General features: G+C 35.0%; 2 protein-coding genes across 2 annotated transcripts; both read left to right on the forward strand.

Moving 5' to 3' along the window:
* Positions 1-536: 536 nt before the first annotated feature.
* LOC128239474 (EMILIN-2-like) lies at positions 537-18,278 on the forward strand. Its single transcript, XM_052956130.1, has 2 exons — positions 537-633; positions 17,174-18,278. The coding sequence occupies exons 1-2, from the start codon at positions 564-566 to the stop codon at positions 17,575-17,577; spliced, it is 474 nt and encodes a 157-aa protein (XP_052812090.1). The 5' UTR covers positions 537-563; the 3' UTR covers positions 17,578-18,278.
* LOC128239471 (uncharacterized) lies at positions 7,463-17,109 on the forward strand. The gene is made up of 8 exons (XM_052956128.1): positions 7,463-7,568; positions 11,415-11,544; positions 11,670-12,402; positions 13,599-13,769; positions 14,114-14,284; positions 14,448-14,618; positions 15,422-15,586; positions 16,844-17,109. Exons 2-8 carry the CDS (start codon positions 11,416-11,418, stop codon positions 17,092-17,094), a joined length of 1,791 nt encoding a protein of 596 aa, XP_052812088.1. The 5' UTR covers positions 7,463-7,568; position 11,415; the 3' UTR covers positions 17,095-17,109.
* Positions 18,279-22,239: the final 3,961 nt, after the last annotated feature.

A 22,239-nucleotide genomic window follows, 5' to 3' on the forward strand; every position in this document is an offset into this window, starting at 1 on the left:
TTGCACATAATAAACATACGTTATTTTGTATCTGATGTATACCATGAATTAATAATTGTAAATCTGAACAGTGCCCGCTCATTCAACAAAGTGCCAAAAGACAATGTTTCAGTTCAATAGCTTCAATACACTGTTTGTTCAAGTGCTTGACTAGTTCGATAAAAAAGATAGTTAGAATATGTTTCAGCTGTTTAAAAATATGCCATCTATTGAAACGCATCATCAGTATACAAACCATAATTTACCCATGTAAAACACAAAATTAACTTACTTAACAACAAGATATTTCACCATTCAACACATGTATTGTGCTGGCTACATACTAAGAACAAACATTTTATCCTAAGAAATGCATTAATTATACCGGAAGAGGATTATTAGGGATTATAAAAAAGCTTGTGGAATTTAAGTCGGTTGGACATTAATGACACAGCCGATTTAAAATCAGTTTTAACGGTCTGTTTATCTTTTCAGTGGGTTGGACCGCTTGGTCGGGTTGGACCTCATGTAGCGTTACATGTGGAACTGGCCTACGGAAGAGATCAAGGTCATGTCAGAATCCGATGACTTCCCTGATTAACGACAGCTGTTCTGGAGACCCAACACAGTTTCAAACATGCACAGACAAAGCATGTGAGTATTATCGATAAATTTCATACAACTACTAAACGCCAAATATCTTTAAATGTTACTAATTTGAAATTATTATTCTTCGTTTTGGCATAGTTATGGAGTTCTAAGGGTATTAAATTTATTGAAATAGATTTCAGATTCATACCATACATCTAGTTATCACCATATAAATTTTATGCTATTCACATTCGACTACAATTCTTCTGTTTGGCATGGATGTAAAGATTGAGTTATTAGGGTATTGAGTGTTAGAATTTGTAAAATACATCGTTTCCTTCTTACAGGCTCATCGGCATTTACGGCGACGGGATATGGCCCTTACGGATCAGACTCCATCAGATTCCCATTCGTGTTCCTGAATGAAGGCAATGACTACAACAGCACTACAGGCGTGTTCACCTGTCGTGTACCGGGGATGTACCTTGTCACTGCCACCATTGGTAAAGGATTTGGAACTGATGTGGATTATGTTTCATGCTACATACAACTGAACGGGGGCTTTAAGTTATACCTCTATCATGATCCGCACGGTGATGACCTTGATGGTTATTCATCCTCTGCCACAGGAACGTTTCGTCTGCAGGTCAACGATCGAATCAGCGTTGGTGGTTGTAGTCACAGAGAGGCAATTTATAATTCACAAGCAACTTCTTTTTCCGCGGTTCTTATTCGTCCTGACCAGTTGCAATAATATAATATGGTTATTGACATGTGTGAATATACAGTATTCGACATAAGCTATTGCTGTCATACAGCATAATACAGTTTGATGATGTTTTTGATAAACATATTTAAGTTGTAAAACTCTTATATCTTTATCAGTATATGTATATATGTGTTTTATCAAGTAAACGTACTTATGTTAATGTTAAAAGAGGTAAGATAGAAGGAACACAGAGTCTATCCTGAAACCACAGTTTTTGAGAAATTACAAAGTCACATAGTACAGTCTTTTTGAATGTAATCTAATACAGTTTCGACAAAATGATAATTTTGCATGAGATTCATACACGGAGCTTAAACAAAGAAAAATGAAATGAATATAACTATGTTTTCTTCATTTCTATAAACAAATTGATTATTAAACAGGAACGGAAAACTTTGTCCTCTTAAAATTTAAAATTCATTTCGCTGTCATTTCAAATAATTATAGAAATACTTGTGATTCAATTGATTTAAACGGACGATCCATCTTGAACGACGTATAAGTCTTGTAAATATTTAAATGGACAATCATTGAAATTTTAGAATTACTTCGTTTATGTTTCATTAGCTACCGAATTAGAATTGTGTTCAGTGGTGATTAATATTTGGATATGCATAAAGTACTGTGCCAGTTTAATTCATTGTAATAAATAATAAAACGAAATTGTTTGCAAATTCTTTTTGATGGATTTGGGTACCTACCAGTATAGCAATCGATATGTATCGTTCATAGCGCTATGTCAAGACTGATCAAGTTTTGGATTTAACTACGCGCTCTAATAATAAAAGTTTTGAACAATGAAGGGAGATATACAAGTTGATATCCAGTATCCAGTATCAAAAATTGTGACTGCAACAAAGTCATATCCCTATGATCACAGCAACGGTTTTAGCGTTATTCATGTTCCACATATCAGACGTTATAAACCAAACGGCTTATAAGGAAACACAAATCGACATTCGGAAACGGGTTTTTGGAAAAGAAATCAAACACAAAGCAGAGGAAAGACTTACTCTTATATATTTTATTTACACAACTGCTTTCTAAATAAACTTTAAATAGATCGTTCAGTGGTTCATTTGTCATGTATGGTCCATAGAAAGGTTTTACCGACCGACTGTAGATGGCGCAGTCTTACAGGAGCACGTCTACTCTCGTCAGGCTCACCTGAAGCCACACGTCGGTGTTATTGAAGGGTTGCAGGCGGGTAATACTTCGCTCTCGGGGCCACTTATCATAATCCAGGCCAACACTTATATTGACTGGTCACTTTCGTCATATTTGCTGAATTTTGGACGGCGCGAAACACATCTTAATATAAAAAGTAAACACAATTTTAACTTTTTTATGTTAGGCGATTACTTGAAATGTGAATATCGTTTACATTACTTACAGTAAGTTATCTATACTCTACACTTACGAAAAAAAACTTTGTGAAGAGAATATCAATCCTGAGATTATCACGTCCCTTTACCATTGAGGGTTCTAGATCATCGTTATTCTTGTCTTTAAGGTCAATAAAATGATCGGTATGGACGTTTGTCTAACCGTCTAAAAAGTTACTATCTGAAGTAAGTTACATAATTATAGGCAGGAGGCATTAAAGTATACTCTATACGTTTTACCGATTAAGGAAACATCACCTTGCACATGCTGATAAATCATTTAGCTTTTAAGATATCAAGTTTTACATTTCTTTCAATATTAATACCAAACATAATGCATGTATTGTTTCGTTCACTCATTTAGGTGGCATTACATATTGATTGCTCCTTGTATCCAAACAAGAATGTTTGGTGGCATTATGTTCCAATTTAAAAGACACACGCACACAGACACGCGCGCGAAAACGCGCATTCACACTGATGTTTGCTCTTTTGTGAACAGGAAGTATATATCAGTCACCTTATGTTCAGAAGCGTTCTTATTCATGAATTAAATCAAAAGGCCATTAGTCATTGTTTATTGAATAGTTTATACTTAAAACTTAAAGAATAAAGAGGTAATCCAGCGTGTTTTGCACTGTTTTGTTTTCCCAACCCATTTTGTATTGAAGAAGAGCCTTAACAGATTTCAGAAATAATAAACATGACACCGTTGCTAATGGGCGTTGACGGTGTTGAAATTACCATAACCGTTAACTGAACAGTGTCAATCAAACCAAGAATTGTTCACATGTTTTCACTATATTTGGCACTTCGAAATGATTTCCTTTCCAGGATATATTAATTACGGGAAACTCGTCCAATGTGCCTCAAACGAATATGATGTATCTAACATAAATAAGAAAAGAATGTGGTGGCTGCATGGTTCTTAATGTTTAGCATAATGGATGAAAAGATTTTGGCATCGAAGGCTAATACCTTTTCGGAAACACTATACCACAGGTACTGCGTACTTTGCGGTAATCATTTTAGCTCATCGAACACATTTAGATGTGCATGTAATATTGTCATTATTTTGAAGTATAAGCCTTTGTTAATCATTCAGTTGTATATAATTGTTTGTGCAGAATATTAACATTGCATGAAGATTATTACGTATTTTGACTGCTTAATAAACACACGGCATAACTGGACATTTTAGGGTGTTTGTAGGAAAACTTGTTGAAATTAAAATAAATAAAATAAAATAATGTAAATACTGATTAAAAATATAGTTTTATGCCTTCTGGTGGTTTGTAGATATTTATCATTTTAATAAAACTTATGCTTGTGTTTATATAGTTTATAGTGTTTCGATTTGTTTAACTCTTAGCCCGCTCTCACAACCACATTAAACGTCATCGGGGACAGAGCGTGGATACAAATTCAACGACATCATTTCCGAAAAATGTAACGTTTTCATATGAGATTTCAAGCTTTCGTGAATAATTCCATAACATAGTTCATAATTCATAAATAGTGCGCATATATTCTACGATATTTCACATGCTTGTCAGGTCAGGAGTTAAACAGCATTAATATGTGAGCACTTGTTCAAAGGGTTCTTGAATATGAGAAGTGGTACTTGAATATAGTATATCGTTATGTTTCCGTATTCATATTAATTTTGTAGGTTTAGAAGATACCACTTTTACATTAAGCGTTTACTTAACACAATTATCTTGGTCGCTCAGACACATATCTGTCAGGCGAGACTTCACAAATTGTGTTTAGATGGGCGTTACGTGGATCATGTACGTAATCAATGTCATTGTCAGATTAAAAAACAACCTCAAAAACAGTTAACGTTCTAAAGTTTTCAAGATGTTAATCCCACTATTTATTGATGCAACTATTTTCGTGTGCGTGTGCTCTGTTTATGATGTTTGTACGTTGTGTCTCTTGGTCAGTGTCGTTTAGACCCTCCCTTTGTACCTCTGTTTATATTCTAATTATTTGCTACTTGGCTTTTCCTTGTAGTATTTCGTGTATGAGTTACATGTAGGGATTAAAGCAACGCAAACATATTTATGAGTACTCTCTTAAAAGTATGAGTTGAGTTCATTTGTTTCGAGTAATTGACAAACCAGGATGGAAATTGAAAAATGTCATTTATTCACATTAAATGACGTATATCGTTACAAACGAACAATATACATGGCCGAAACAAAGTTGGAGGTAAATAAAACGCCCTCCAATAAAACATATCAAATAATACAGAATGCATTATGTAAGACAAATGGTTAGATAACAGTATAGCAAATGTAAGATAACATTATAGCAGAAAGTAAAAAGATAATAGAAAAAGAATATCAACACAAACAGGCATGGCGTTTAAGCGAAAATGGAAAGGACCTTATTAGGTATATTAAGTAAAACGCACTGGCCTATAGATTGGGTGAGGTAGGGTGGGATAAAAAAGCTTATGAAAATACTGCGTAATTCAGGTTGGCATAAGTTATCTGTGAAATTATTGCGTTGTGTTATCCGCAAGATGAGATGGTTAAATAATACTATCAAAATTGTAAACTCGGTACTAATAATTTACTACGTAATGCGTTATGTCCCCTGAAAGTATCATAAATAAATTTATTTCTAAGGCAATAAATTAAATTTTCTCTAATGCTGGTTTTTTCCTCCTTGATAACATTATGTTACTGGTGTTAAAGCAGAGTTACGCTCCTTAGCTTGATATATGTATGTTTTATTTATTTCACTTTGATTCAAAGGCTTTAAAAGAAATATTTTTGATAGTGACGTTAGGAAAAAGGAATCATTTTAAGGGCAATAACTCTGTCAAAGCATCAGATTTTATGAGATATCCATACATGAGATTATTTTGACAAATCCTTTAACATTATTTATCGCATGACTATACCACTCAAACATTTTACATTGCTATCTTATTATCCATTTGAAAGGTTGCATGTACTCGTTAGTTGATAGAAATTGTTAATTATGATGTTGCGAACGATTTCATTGAAAATGATTTTAATAAATGAGTAATTGAAAATATCTATCAGCTTACAGTTACCACAAGAGTTGATTTGCTTGAGACTGTTTACCGAAGGCAATATTCAAAATGAGTCGAACAATCGTCACTGCAACCAAGCATGTCTAGTGAATATAATTAAAATCACATGACGTCATTCAAAAAGATTTATTTTTTTTCCATTTAAAAAGGTTTTCATTTTATTAAACTTGTACTACCGAAATCCAGTTATTTCTGCACGTGGTGGCAGAGCTCTTCACATTCTCTTCGAGAGAGATTGCAAAGAGTATTGGGCAGTTTATTGTGTAACTTTGCTTGCCAGGAGGTTGCTCGCATCATTCCTATGCTCTTACGCCACAAGATACTTAAATTAGTTGCAATATTCTCAATTCTTTTAATCACTGAGCAATATAAAATCATTCGAAACAGTTTTGGTTTTAGTCTTTTTACCACACTTTAAAATTCAACCAAAGTATTAGATCAATTCTATTTAATTATTTTAGAGTAGAGAATGTACATAAAAACTATATACACTGGTTAAAATGAATACGCATGTTCAGTGTTTGCCTTAAAATAACTATTTGTTTGAATATTGAGCAATAATGTTTTTGAACATAATACATAACTAAATATACTTTAAAGAAGATTAAAACATTTTTTAAAAAACATTGTTTAAGTTTTAAATACCATTCCGAATATTGGGCTAAGGTATTCGCTGTATGTGGTTTATTTCGAGGTATGTGTGGAGTTTTATTGTTATGACTTCTTAAGCAGACGAGCTAATTGTTTAGTCTACGATACCGGGAACTAAATGGAACTAGTCCAGATATTTATCACAGTATGTTCTTCCTAGTGAAGAACTGATACTGTCTGCTTGAAATGCCATATCAATCACAGCAATGCAAACATTGCACAATATTTGAAATGTTACTAGAGCAACTGTCGGAGATAGTCATGACACACACATTTCGGGCGGTTGGACTATCACAGGAACAAGACGTTAATATCGCACGGACGAAATAGATAAGAGCTATATGTCTCCCTCGTCCATTTTAACAACGTAATACGATACAATACATGACAAAACCTGAAAATTGTTGACTTTTACAAGAATTGGGTAAAGCACCATTTTCAGTGAAATACACTGATGAACTATCTTAAGAATATAAAGTTTAAATTTCATGGAAGTTTTACCATTTTATATATGCGTAAAACTATTTTGGTTAAAAAAATGGTGAAATTATTTTTTCTTACAACTCTGATATGTACATTTAAATAAGAAAACACTCATATTTCCTTCATTATTTAAAATTCTTCTATCAATCATAAATCAATGGTTGGTACATTACTTGAGGACAAGAAACACTGCCCGAACAGAAAATTAATATAGTGTTAAACATAAACCGCGTATTTGTACATATGTGCCTTAATCTTTGAAACTGTCAAGTTATACTTTGTGAATAATACATGTAATTGCTTACAGAATGGAAATAAATTTAACTGCGTGATCAAAACATTTCAAAAATGAATATTTTAATTTTCATTATTTATTATGAGATTCCTTGAGAAAACGTTTGTTGTAGATAGCTCTGCTAAAGGTTTTGCTGTTGATAAACTTTGTCTGCAGAACAGCTGCAGTGTGCAAGAAATATGCTTTTTATACATATACGTGGGTTGAGGCTCGAAATAGCTGCTTATATAATAGTGCCGGTATATCCCAGCTATTAGAAGCGTGGAGGCCTGCTTGCTTAAACATCGTGAAAAGTGCAAACGGTTGAACCGGATAAAGTTAAAGCGTAGAAGTTTTAACAAGGTATGTCTGTTTATTTATAATAAATTTATTTTTATAAAACAAGCTTAAAATTTCACACATATTTCAAATCAATATTATGCTAGTACGTAAAGTGACATTTGAGTATTTTTACATCTCGCGGTCATGACTCACGACCGACTTAATCGTTCCGTGGACTTATTATCTAGTTCCAACGACTTAAATATAACGTAGACACGACTTTATTAATTTGTCGTGGCCAAGGCTTACCCATTCACTCCAACGACTTAGTATGCTGTGGCCAAGACTTACTATCTCGCTACCATGACATAGCTTTTTCTAAGGGTTGACCACGTCATAAAAAGTCTCGCGAACGAATAAGTAAGTCTTGGTCACGAGATAAAAAAAATACGTGTCACCTCTATGCCGACATAAATAAAACATATAACACATAACACGATGCATTCATTTTCCAGGCAAAAAAAAACAGTACAGCATAGACAAAAATGGGTCGAAACCGATTACTCACCATCTCGGTTGTTTTATTGCGAATACTGTGGGCATTTTTCAATGTACTCTAAAATAAAATAGTTCTGTATTTAACCAATAACCTTAATTATTGTTATATTAATCGTACATACCCGATGCCAGTTTCAAGGAAATACACTGACAAGAAAATAATTTCCCTCATTCTATATACAATAGTCCTATGAGACAATAATAAAAAGTCAACTCAGGTAACATAGAAGTCTACTGTTTTTACTAAGTTTACTAAGTTTTTATTTGCCTGGGAAACCAGGCGCCGTATTCAATATGATTTTGCTAATCACTATCCTTAGATACGTAGGTGTGCTTGCATTCTGTCTGCAAATTAATCTTAAATATTATAGTCAATTCAAAACTCTCAGATTCTTCTCATAAAAAGAAGTAAGATCTAAGCTGATTTTTTTAAATCAGACACCGGGCTCGGTAACAAGTGGCATAGCTTTGCAAGAATGCACCTAGTTTTCATAATTGTATTAATGGTCACATAACGTAAAACAACTAGTTTAAAACCTAGTAAGCTCATGTTTACTGACTCCAACAGTAAAAGTTAAGAACTATATTATGATGCGTGTGTGGGTTTGTTTATTGGGTGCTTCTCGTTTAAAGTTTGTTTGGTCTGAGTGCCTTTAAAGAGAGTATACATAGACTTGTTATTCCTTGTTTTGTCCATATGGTTGACATATATAATAAGATGAAAACCTGTGAAATTCACAATGCATTATGTAGCTTATATTCACAAATTAATACACTTATGACTGTGGATGGTCGTTAAGTTTTTTGCTCCCCGAAGAAAGAGCATCTGGTTTGCCGCTTTGTCCATTCGTCCGTCCGTTCGTCCTTCCGTCCGTAACACTCTTGTCCGGAGAAAAGCTGAGGGGATTAAAATACAGCTTAGTATATAGATAAATGACTATGAGAGGAAGTGGCATGCACAAAAAGCATAATCCTTTCATGCATATTAATTAAGTATCTCTCCTTAACCATATTTTCATAATTGGCGCTTGTCCGGGCTATAACTTAAAAAAACAAAAGAAGGGAATACAATAAAACTTTAAAGAAAGAAAGATTACATTGAGAGAAAGTGCAGTGCAAAAGAGCAATATTTACATCATGCATATTCATTAAGTTATCCCCCCTTAACCATTTACATAATTGGTGCTTGGCCAATCTATAGCTTTAAAATCACTGTTGGAATTAAAATAAGACTTAGTATAAAGAAAGATGGCAATAGGATGAAGAGCAGTGCACAGGCACCATAATCATATTATATATATTAAGGTAAAACACCCGGAAGAAAAACATTCGCTTAAAACTTCAGTTTTAATGGTTTAGCCTATGTTGTTAAGCACAGGACTACAAATCTTCTAAGGGTTTCAAGTATCGGTTCGATTCCATACAGAAGCTTATTTTTATTTTATTTTTCCAGTTGCTAACATTCTCTATTCAGAAGTTTTTATTTTATTGTTATCAAAACAGTAAACTAAAACTTTCTAGAAATAAATATTACCTCCTTTTAATATCTTATTACTGAACGGTCCATTTGTTTTTTGGCTTTGGCATTATGTCACAAAAAGGTAAAAGTTAATAATTAATAAAGAACAGGTCATGAATACTTGTAGGACTTGTTGATCTTGATTTCAAACTTCGATGTTTCGCTTTTAACGCGGTCGAAACAGTATGTTAAAATTGTAATACCGTATGGCTATTTCAGTACAGCTTGAATATATTTATTGATGATGTGATCAATAAAAAAAATATATGGAAAGCATTTATGTTTCTTGTTACAATGATACTAAATTATTTCCCAAGTGTTAAAAAAAATAATTTAGCAATTTTAATGGAACACATCTGAAATGGGATAAGGGTAATTCAAGTTTGAATAAAATTGTTATGTGACGGTACAGTTCTTTTAAAATTTGATTTTTAATGCGGAAACGATACACATTAAGAAAATATGAACTGATCATAGTTTGAAATCATGCCCACGGTCTTTCTACCTTAATTAAGTAATCTCCCCTTAACCAGTTTTATGAATGGTGATTGTCCGGGTAATATCTTTGAAAATATTTAAGGGTTGTGATGAATTTCAAATATAGGTAGATGGCAATGAGAAAAGGTGCAGTGCACTAAAACTATAATCATGACCTGCTTTTTATTTACATTCCCTTAACGTGATATGTTTCAAAACTGGGAATTGTCCGGGCCATATCTTGGAAAATACTAAACGGATTAAAATTGAACTTGAAATTCTGATAGATAGCAATAAGAGGAAGTGCATAATCAAAGAAAAATAGTCCCACCCTTTATTGTTTAGTTGACTTCAATAAAACTCCCCTTATCTGATTGAAAATAAGAGTTCCTCGGAGCCCTATCTTGGATATTTGTGAATTTCAATTGCTGCTCTTTTATTTCATTTCTTGAAATCAACTTTACAATCTATTTCTCAGTCCTGTCCTTATCGTGTCATGGTTTGAAAATTTCAAACCTGTATATAATGATGCTACAACAATTTATCTTCTACCAGTACATTGAATTACAATGTCTGCCTGTTCGTAGTCTATGTGCATATTGGGAGCATCCATCGCTCTTGTGATATTTCTGTTTTATAAGGGTCGAAACGTTCCTTCTGGAACCCTTTATGTAACTGTACACTCAAAGCGACATTTAACTTTGCTGTTGTTGTAAAATGAATGATAGTGGAAATTTATTGCGTTTACTACATGAGTGTAGTGGCAGAAAATGTTGACCAAATGTCTTTTTCATGATTGTAAATTAGGTATGAGAGAAAACTTTTATTCCAATGAAATCGCATAATTACAATTTACTACTATTCAGACTAGAATATAAACATTGACGTCATACTGGGGTTTTGTTACTAAATTTAACAAAATATAGAAAAGAACAAACGACGTAATCTCATTATCATAGATTGCGAAGAGGTTCCTATTCGGTACTAGGAAACCGCCTCATTTGTTATTCATGAAATTTTCATACGGTAGTCAACGATGCAGAGCGTAACGATGTTCTGTTGGTATCTGACGATGAATCCAAACAATTTATGATAAAATAATGATGTTCATGTTGGAAATATTAATCCAAATGCCACACTCACATCAATAATAATATTAACACAGCGAGGAATCAAGTAATTCTCTTCGAATCCTCTTTCTAACTTAGAGAGCCACTTGCTCGTCTTTTCAAATGTAACATGATTAAAATAGCATTATATTTCGGAATGATAATAAAATGTTCAGACTATTAAAGTATAGTTAAAATATGGAATAGATTACATTAAAAACGTTCAAAGAATGTTGTTGTTTTTATTCAAATTAATGTTTACAGAATGATTTGGCTACGTATATGGGCTGTTGCTATGATGGTGAAGCCCACAACATGTGTGGTAGACAGGGTGGGGAGACTGGAGCGTCAGATAAGACTACTGGTGAAATCTTTGCAGTCCTACGTTGATGTGGTAGGTAAAAATTATACAATTCTAGTCTTCTGTCTAGATGCGCAGTTTTGCTGACATTATACTTCGTTGTTACTTTTTTTTCCCATTACATAACTTTATTGATACGGGGAATTGTCTCGTTTCAGAGAATTGACACAATAGAAGGAGAATTTGGTTCATTAACTGATAGAGTTTTAAAGCTTGAATCACTTGTTAATACGCCAGATAACGATAGTGTGGATATTGACAGTAACGGTCCAAGGACTTGGCATACTAAAGGAATATCATATACAAAATCTGAACTGAACGACATAAAAAGTACGCTCACAATGTATGAGCATTCGTTTTCAAAACAGAAAAAGGAAATGATTGATGTAAATTATGTTGTAAAGGACACTTTGGCTGTTTTCCTTTCGAACGCTTCCTCAGCTGTTAATAGCTTGGTCAACACTGTTAGTGACCATGTGCAACACAGCACTGACAATATATCGGCTACTTTGGAAAAGGTAAACAATACATTAGTTGAAAGTGGGCGGTTGTTGCGCTCTGATATTTTAACATATTTGAGCAATATTAGCTCCGAAGGTAAAATTGACATGATCATGCGTTTTGAAGAAGAAAAACAAGAACACAATAACACATTGTTTACTTTAAATTCTCGTGTTCTACATCATATCGCTAATGAAACAGAAAGTCTTGAAATATTTAAAACAAATTTACTTAAAGACGTATATGCAACACGGGAAAATGTCCAAAACGAAACAATTGAGATGGAAAAGAAGGTTGATGACTTAATAGGCAAAGCAAATGACGTTGTTGGAAACATTGATGAGCAGAGATCTACAATAGAAGACGGTATTATGGTCACCATCAGGGCGCGTAAGTAAAACGTAGATTACTCAAGGATAGTAATTTTCTCGATGTTCAAATCTGTTGTTCATGGATGTTTTTGATAAGCATTAACGATTAATGTCCTGTGCCTTGTGATCCTTTCCACCGTAAAGTGAAGTCTACATGAAGTTTATATGACATAACGTTATTTTATATGCCAAGTCATGTTGATAGTTCTATATTTCTATGATTACTAGGTTTAAGAGACATCAGTTGTCACTTGTTCGTTATAACAATGAAAATTACAGGTACGGACCGAGTACTTTGGATTCAAATATAAGGCATGTTTTGGAGACACAACATTAGGGCCTAAAATTACTAAAATGACTCGGTCAAGTACATATCAATAGCCAATTGTATATGACTGTGTACGAGGTACGTCCAAAACTATGGTAGACAACTTGGATTAAAGGGAAAAATGCAAATATAACAAAACTAACTTTATCACTATAATATGTAAGAGTTTGTCATTTACTTTATTCTTAACTGTAAAGTTACAGAAAAAAATACAAAATAGACACTTTGTATAATGCAGAGCATTTTGAAGTTTCATATTGAAGTTAACGTAATAGATTAAGGCAAACTCATCTTTACATTGCAACACGCACCTCAAAGGTTGTTTTAGTTATTGTGTAACCACTTCTGTAAAATATGTGTAAAAAATGTAACAGTTCCTACAAAAAAAACCAATGCCACCACTTATCATATTCGAAACTTCATATTAATGAAAACGTTTAAATTGTATGGAAATGACATCGAAATCATATTGAAGCAGACGTCAAATAAATAGTGTCGTCAATTATGTTTTGGGCATTAAACTTGTGTCACTATAGCAGACTGAAGTGAATAACAACTATCAGATGTTTTATTCCGCGTCTCGTATTCCAAATTAACAGTCGAATAAATCGCATTTAATTTTGACGATGTTGTATAAAATAATATTGTTCTATTCCTCTATCTTGTTCACAGTATATTTAGTGACTGGTCGGGATGGTCGTATTTGGAGGAGCAGAAGAAGATGTCACAGCCCCTGCCTTGCCATCACGGTTCCATTTCCCTATCTAGTTCACAGTTCATGTAGGGCATGTTCGTCATGGTGTGTCTGTTTTCAGGCATGTCGCGGAGAAGTCACTGGACCTGGTATTCTCCACTGTTGTTAAATAGTGTTATATTTCTCTATTCAGTTCATAGTTTCTGGAGTGACTGGTCTGCATGGTCCGACTGTTCTCAGTCATGTGACACGGGAAGCAGAAGTAGAAATAGGAAATGTGATGTAAATCCGCCTTTAAATGATAGCATCTGCATTGGAAATGAAACAGCTACAGAAGAATGCGTCATTCACGAGTATTGTCCATGTGAGTACATTGTGGTAACTTTAAAATAGGTATTCAATGTCTCAATGTTCCAAAACATGCAACAATTGAAAAAAATACGAGAGACCGAACATGCCATGAGCCGCTTCACTCACCTCCATTTTTAAACTTTGAACTAATCGTGCGATCAATTTGACTAGCTTTTACTTGCTTACTAGCTTTCAACTTATCACCATCAGCAGCTGGAATTAATTGATTCTAAGCAACTTTTCATGTATCTGACCTCAACAACACCAAAATCCCTCTTAAACGTTGTTCCTTTACATAGTATCTGAAAGCTGACCATTCCAGACGATAAAACTATTTCATAAAGTTTTACTTTTCAGTTGACGGCAGCTGGTCACTGTGGGGTTCCTGGGGTCAGTGTGACGTCACATGCGGTAACGGAACGATGACACGTGATAGGACATGTGACAGCAGAGCGCTAGACCATGACGGAGACGAATGCCAGGGAGACAAAGAGCAGACGACCTCATGCGTGGTGAATCAATGTCCAGGTAGTAACAGGTTAAGAATTATTTTATTGCCATTTGTCGTATCTAAAGAACCTGTATATCATACTTGTCTGTTCGAACATTGTGTTTCTATGGTAAATTAAAAATGTAGTTTAGATTGAACAAAGATATTGATTTTTGTTGAACTGCATGCATATTATTGAAGTTGACGGAGGTTGGAGCGAATGGTCATTATGGGGCTCCTGTAGCTCTACCTGTGGAATAGGAATGGAACGACGAGAACGTACCTGTGACAACTCTTTGCCATCCAAGGACGTCAACCACTGCTTCGGGGATAGTGGTGACAACCGGCTATGTATCGACATTCAGTGTCCAGGTCAGAGTTTATACCATTGTAGAACTGCAATGTGTACAATGCATATCAGTATGTTCAAGTATGGTACATACCTCTGAAGATTCGGATGAGGTTGTTGGACATGAATCAGGACCAAACACTTGTTTTTTTATTTGTATTTGTATTGATAAATTTTACTGTTTCTGTCATTTTGCTAGATTCAATTTGGTATCGTATTATAAACCAACTATGAGCGAATGGTCATGTTAACTAACCTAATTAAAAGGATGTGCACTAAAAATATTTTCTCGTCTGTAGCAATTTGGGCAAATGCAATCAACAAATACAAACAATTTACACTTACATATGAATATATATAAAAATTTATGAAAAAATATTAAAGGCTTTGCTAACCATTAATTTAAAGGTGTGCATTATTTTAGGCTTCGACAGAAAGAAATCACCATATCATACATATCAATGGGATATGTTTTGAAATGAGTTAACATGCATCATTATGTAGGAATTGATTTGCAATATTAATTACGATTTCATTTCCTATTTTATATTAAAAGTTCAATATTTACACCAGGAGCGAAACCTTTCGAAGTGATGTACAACTATGGGTAATCAATTTCATAGAATAAATGTATGTTGAAGCTAGTCTACTAATTCCATGGACAATCAGCAAAGCATTATGTGTTTTTCATCATTTTATTAGTTACGTGGTCTGATTTGTTGAGCATATGGTAACGTTATCTATGATTCAGTGCCAAAGAAGATAAGTCATCCGAGAGCTAAACAGGTTCGTCTACATTTAAGTTAAGTTTGTTTTATGATTTCAGTGGGTTGGACCTCGTGGTCCGATTGGAGTTCTTGTAGCGTTACATGTGGAATAGGTCAAAGGCAGAAGTCAAGGTCGTGTCAGAACCCGTCAGCTTCTATCATTAACAATAAGTGCCCTGGGAACGTTGAAGAAATCCAGATATGTTCGTCTTCATCATGTACCGGTATGGCTTTTTGGAAGATGTGAATTTGAAAAGTTGATACCATCCTACATATTGGTACTCAAGTAATTAAAATAATCTGCATAATATGCTTATGATATAGTACAACACTTAAGTGAAAGTTGAAACAATAGCAATCGGCAGCATATGATTGATATTATTGATAAACATGTTTTCTATGAATCTAAGTCATAACGTTATGTTTGTAAAAGAAGCATTAATTGCATTATCCGATGGGGAAAACTTTCGTTGTTTACAAGAATGCACTTAAATGCGGTTTAACTCTTATAAATGAATTGAAACGACTTTATATCAACTACTTTAAAAATAACCGACGGTGTTGCAAATGCATGCAATGCTAACTTTTCTTGTTTAAATAAATTAATATAAACTAAACCGATATATTCAACATAATAATTATATAAACGTCTGAGCGATTTTTAACTTTACGATCGAAATATCTTTTGTTTAAAACGTTTATTGAGCGATGTTTTACCATATTTTCGCGATTTTCTTCTGATTTGTCTTGTCGTCCTAAAATTGAAATAATCACTCAATCGTTTGTATTGAACGCTAAGGCCCAGGGACCACCAACTTAGACGGCAGGCTGGTCATGACCTGCAGATGAACCCTATTGATTTGGCGGACAGTAGGTTAAAGGGCGTAGTGACAGAAAATACACAAATTCCTATCAATAACTGAAAAACGCATAAGCAGAAAATCCTCGAATTTGTAAAGGTCGCTCAAACATTAACAGCACCCTAACTATTTTGTCGTCAGTTGGTCAAAAATCAAGGTCGAGGTGACCTTGGGCTGAAAAACTGAAGAATGCTTGTATCCAGGTACATCACACTTGGAATGCAGGTGAACTGCATCAGTTCCCTTTTTGGCATGTATCAAAAACATTTGCGGCGTCTTTGATTTAGTTCTTTTTTCGACTACCGAACTTGTCCCTGTAGTTTTCATTGTATTATGGATTCACATTCAATTGGATTAGTCATTTTAACGGGTTTCAGTGTTTTACAAGATATCCGGCCCTGGCGAATTTAAAAATAATAGCACAATTATTGGCATACAACTTTTGCTAGTTAAATTCCTATATCAGACATTATATACGTTATTAATGTCCGGGGAGTACATGCAAAAGTGTGTATGTTTTGGTCAATTGGTACTAAACACCAGAGTAAAATAAGAAGGAGGGTCGTTTTCATGCCAGAACACTGCAGTACTGTGTATAAATGTTTGATTTTGTGATTTTAGTGGGTTGGACCTCTTGGTCGGCTTGGAGTTCATGTAGCGTTACCTGTGGAACAGGTCTACAGAAGAGGTCAAGGTCATGTCAGAATCCGATGACTTCCCTGATTAATGACAGCTGTTCTGGTGACCCAACACAGTTTCAAACATGCGCAGACATAACATGTGTGTATTTCCGATTCATAACATGTATCTATTTAATACCATTTACATTGTTATTGCTATTTATAATTGACTTCAATTCTTCTTTTAGTTAGGCATGACTGAAAATAAAGTTTGACTTATTAGGACATTGAGTGTTAGAATTTTGTTAAATATATCGTTCCCATCTTTTAGGCTCATCGGCATTTACGGCGACCGGATATGCACCTTATGGATCTGACTCTATCAGATTCCCATCCGTGATCCTGAATGAAGGCAACGACTACAACAGCGCTACTGGTGTGTTCACCTGCCGTGTCCCGGGACTCTACCTTGTCACTGCCACCATTGGGAAATACTGGACACTTAGTGTGGATTATGTACCGTGTTTCATACAACTGAATGGGGACAATAAGTTATACCTCTACCATGATCCGCACGGTGATGATAAAGATGGTTACACATCCTCCGCCACAGGTATATTTCGTCTGAATGTATACAATCTGATCAGCGTTGGTGGTTGTAGTTACAGAGAGTCTATTTATGATTCAAAAGCAACCTCTTTTTCTGCAGTGCTCATTCGTCCAGACCAGTTGTGAAAGTATTATGGACGGGACGTGTTTTATATAGTGCTTGAAATCAAAGCTGCGCGTAAGCTTTATACTATAAATATGCCAGAACTAGTAGTAATGCGGAAAATAAAAAGAACATTGTATCTATCCAGAAACCAGTTTTGAGTGTTTACTAATTTCGTTTTATATACCAGTCTTTATGAATGTATTTTTTACAACGTTCGGAATATTTTTCAGCAAAATAATTATGTGTTTTCTATAAATACCACCGAACTTCTTACATATGGTTTATGACATGATAATTGGAATAAATAGAACTTTGTCATAAATCATTAAATGCGCGGTAATTGCGATGTCATTTCAAATCAGTTTAGATAAGTATTCAATTGATATGAACGGATGTTCCGTTTTATATAACTCTAGTAAACATTAAATATCAGGATTACATTGTAAATGTTTCATTTACTAGCGAATGTAAATTTTGATGAAATGATTATTTTGTGTAATGATTTAAACATATTTTATTGCCTTTTTTCTTTCAACATGATCGGTTTTTACAAATACGATATAGAGTATACAAAAAGCAAATGGGTTGGACACAAGTTCTAACAACATTAGTAAAGTCTTCCCCATTGTGTGTAATGAGTGTTGATGAATATATGCTGTATATAGATGAAGTAGTGTGCCATAATACAAATCATTCTAATAAAAGCAAAACTGAAACTGTTCGCATGTTGATTTTGTCTTGCATTTGGGTACCTCTATGTATGACCATCAAGATATTTCGTACATAGGGTTGAGTAAATACTGATCACGTTTAGAAATAAAATACGAGCACCTATGAAAATATTGAACATTTTATTTGAAAGAAACATATGCGTTTCGAAGTTGCAGACATGGACTCATTAGTACAATGATTTGTGTTTTCAGAAGCAGTAACATTCACTACAACAATGTCAAACCCCCATGATTCAAGCAAAGGCTTGGGCGAATTTCATTATTCACATATCATTCGTTATAAACCACCCCGACGAAACACTAATCGACATTCGGAAATGGTTTGTTGGGGAAAAAATAAACGCAAAGCAGATTAAGGACTTAGTGCTTTATAATTTCTCAACACTAAAGTTTCTCAATAAACTTAAACTTAATCTAATTGGTTGATTATTCATGTATAGCTTCATAGGAAAGTTGTAGAATTTGTCGACTGTAGATGGCGCACCCCTTAAAGGAGCACGGGAACTCCCGTCAGTCTCACCTGAAGCCACTCGTCTGTTCAATGGAAGAGCTGAAGGCTGCTAGCACCAAGCCCACGGGGCTGCTCATCATGATAGTGGCTGCCAACCACATAGAATATTCAGATTCGTCAAATTCGTTGAATTGGGACTGCGTTCAACCTTGAAGCAAACTGCAAACAAACACAATTAAGAGAGATAACGCAGATTAAACATGTCGTGTAAAAGTCTTGTGTTATGTTGATTCCACTTTACCAAACAGCTTCGCAATGAGGATTACAATCCTAACATAAAGATCATTTGGTTTTTTTGCCATTGAGTGCTCTAGATGATTAGGTCTTATCATCTGCAATAGCGATCATTTAATTATTTTGCTAAATAACTTAAGAGAATTTAGAGGTCATTTACAAATTCGAAATTGCATTATTCTAGGTTAAAATATTCATTTCAAAGGAAGAATATGCTAGACTCTATGCGTTTTACCCATTTAGGAATCATCACAACGAAAATGTCTGTAAGCATAAAGCTTTCAAAGTAACAATATAAATATATTGATTAGGCTCATTATTATATTTAGCAAACGTAAAACATTTCGTTCATTTTCCGTGTGTGCAACATATTCTTGGCTTTATTCGAACACCATGTTTTCAGTACGTTTGTTAATAATTCAACTTAAGAGTTATATACATTTTGAACATATTCTTCTTCCGATATTCGTGAGAAGTCAGTGTGATTTGGTACGGACCCTGATAACAGACGTTGTATCTTACCGTCTGTGTACTTTTTGTGTACCCGATGGTGTTTCGTATCCGCTGTTGTTTTGTTGTAAACCCCCTGTGCAGGTGTTTCATATCCGCTGTGGTTTTGTTGTGTACCCCCTGTGCAGGTGTTTCATATCCGCTGTGGTTTTGTTGTGTACACCCGGTGCAGGTGTTCGTACCCGCTATAGTTTTGTTGTGTACCCCTTCTGCAGGTGTTTCATATCCGCTGTGGTTTTGCTGCGTACCCCCTGTGCAGGTGTTCGTTCCCGCTGTGGTTTTGTTGTGTACCCACTGGGCAGGTGTTTCATATCCGCTGTGGTTTTGTTGTGTACCCCCTGTGCAGGTGTTTCATATCCGCTGTGGTTTTGTTGTGTACCCCCTGTGCAAGTGTTCGTACCCGCTATAGTTTGTTGTGTATTCTCTGTGCAGATGTTCGTACCCGCTGTGGTTTTGTTGTGTTCCCCCTGTGCAAGTGTTCGTATCTGCTCTAGTTTTGTTGTGTATTCTCTGTGCAGGTGTTCATACCCGCTGTGGTTTGGTTGTGTACCCCATGTGTAGGTGTTCGTATCCGCTGTGGTTTTGTTGTGTACCCCCTGTGCAGGTGTTCGTATCCGCTGTGGTTTTGTTGTGTACCCCCTGTGCAGGTGTTCGTACTCGCTGTGGTTTTGTTGTGTATCCCCTGTGCAGGTGTTTCATATCCGCTGTGGTTTGGTTGTGTACCCCCTGTGCAGATGTTCGTACCCGCTGAGGTTTTGTTGTGTACCCCCTGTGCAGATGTTCGTATCAGCTGTGGTTTTGTTGTGTACCCCCTGTGCAGGTGTTCGTATCCGCTGTGGTTTTGTTGTGTACCCCCTGTACAGGTGTTTGTATCCGCTGTGGTTTTGTTGTGTACCCCTGTGCAGATGTTCGTACTCGCTGTGGTTTTGTTGTGTACCCCTGTGAAGGTGTTCGTACTCGCTGTGGTTTTGTTGTGTACCTCCTGTGCAGGTGTTCGTACTCGCTGTTGTTTTGTTGTGTACCTCCTGTGCAGGTGTTCGTACTCGATGTGGTTTTGTTGTGTGCCTCCTGTGCAGGCGTTTTGTACTCGCTGTGGTTCTGTTGTACAACCCCAGTGCAGTTGTTCGTACCCGCTGTGTTGTGGATGTGTGTCCCTTGTAAAGGTGTTCCGTACTTAATGCGTGGCTGTTGTGTACCCGCTATGCAAGAGTTTCGTTACCATATAGTAGGCTTTGAATATGAGCTGTCCATGTGTTGTTGCTTTCTATGAGTATTCTTGTCTCAATCATTAAGCATTTCTAGTGAATGGTAAATGTAATCCACATTTTAGACTACATTTTTATTGCAAAGAAACAGTGCATGTTAGTAAACTTTAAGTTGTTAATATCCCGCTAATTTTGCTAATAGGGGGTCCATACGAATTTGAAATGTGCTAATGTATCGCAGATAAAACACCTTTTTTAAAATGACTTAGAAAAGGTAAATCACATGAACGCGTACTTCTGTCAGCAATCCACCGTTTACGACGAACACTATTTTCTTCTTGCTTAATTCCCTCGTGCAGATTGCAACCTGTTATCAATTTTCATCTCCCCACAAGACGCCAAAGACACCAATATGGATAAACCCATCTAAATCGTGAGGCCCGGTAATGATCAGACCGAAACTCCTTAAAGAAGGTCCTGATTCTCTTGCGCTTCCCATATCGTTGCTCTTTTCAAAGTTGATAACGTAATTATACTTCACTTAAAATCAAAAACTTGCAAATGTCTCTCCGATCTTAAAGAGATCCGACCCGTCTGCTCCCTAGAACTACAGCTGGGAAGTCAAACTTATGGGACGATGTTTTTAGATATAATTAAAACAGGTTTTAATTATGAAGATAATAATAGAGAAATAACGTTGCTTTTAGGAAAAAGTTTGAATCGACTTATGTAAATCTACCTGAATCACTTTAACATCAATTGCAACTGTATTTAGACATTCATTAGGATTGATTTTGGATGTTTAAAACATGATGTTTTACACTGGTTTGATCAAATATCAGACTCCAAATACATTAAAATTTCTTTACTTTAATAATTTCGTTTGAATTATCACAGTAAATGCAATGACATATATTTACTGAAATGAAAGGACAACTGTATATTCAGAGTACATTTTTGGTCATTCAGATGTTTTTATAATCCCGGGTTATGCTGTAAAAGAAAATAGAAATTAAGGTTATAAACTTAATTATCAGGTTATTTGGTTATTCTTACCTATTTATGGTCTATACGGACCAGTGTTCAAATGCTATTTCGAAACAGTTGTTTGTCAGAATTTGGCCAAAATCACGTTGATACATCATTTTGGACCAAACAATGGACCATGTTCTTGTTAAGTGAACGTGTCTTCTTCAGCATCGTGAATATAAAGTCAAATTATGTTCACTTTAATTGTGAACTCGAATCAAATAGTACTTAATTGAGTCATTGTTCATCATGCCAACTTCAATCCAAAACGACTCACTTAAAACGCAATATTATAGCATAAGTATCAGATACACATGTTTTATTGCATAATTATTGATTCATTTTATGATACTTTAGTGTATGAGACGATATAAATGACCTCCAGTAAGGTAAAAACACATATATAGTAAAACAAATATTAAATTTCCAAACTTCTAGCCAAAGAGTTTATAACGAAAGCCG

The sequence above is a fragment of the Mya arenaria genome, chromosome 6 (assembly GCF_026914265.1).
Source record: "Mya arenaria isolate MELC-2E11 chromosome 6, ASM2691426v1".
NCBI classification, from domain to species: Eukaryota; Metazoa; Mollusca; class Bivalvia; order Myida; family Myidae; genus Mya; species Mya arenaria.

Bases quoted from the DNA above. Each gene is read 5' to 3' on its own strand.
- LOC128239474 (XM_052956130.1), top strand. From the start codon at position 564: ATGACTTCCCTGATTAACGACAGCTGTTCTGGAGACCCAACACAGTTT. The intron at 634-17,173 runs GTGAGTATTATC...CCCATCTTTTAG, and splicing joins AACATGCACAGACAAAGCAT to GCTCATCGGCATTTACGGCG.
- LOC128239471 (XM_052956128.1), top strand. From the start codon at position 11,416: ATGATTTGGCTACGTATATGGGCTGTTGCTATGATGGTGAAGCCCACA. The intron at 14,619-15,421 runs GTCAGAGTTTAT...TTATGATTTCAG, and splicing joins TATCGACATTCAGTGTCCAG to TGGGTTGGACCTCGTGGTCC. The intron at 15,587-16,843 runs GTATGGCTTTTT...TTGTGATTTTAG, and splicing joins TTCGTCTTCATCATGTACCG to TGGGTTGGACCTCTTGGTCG.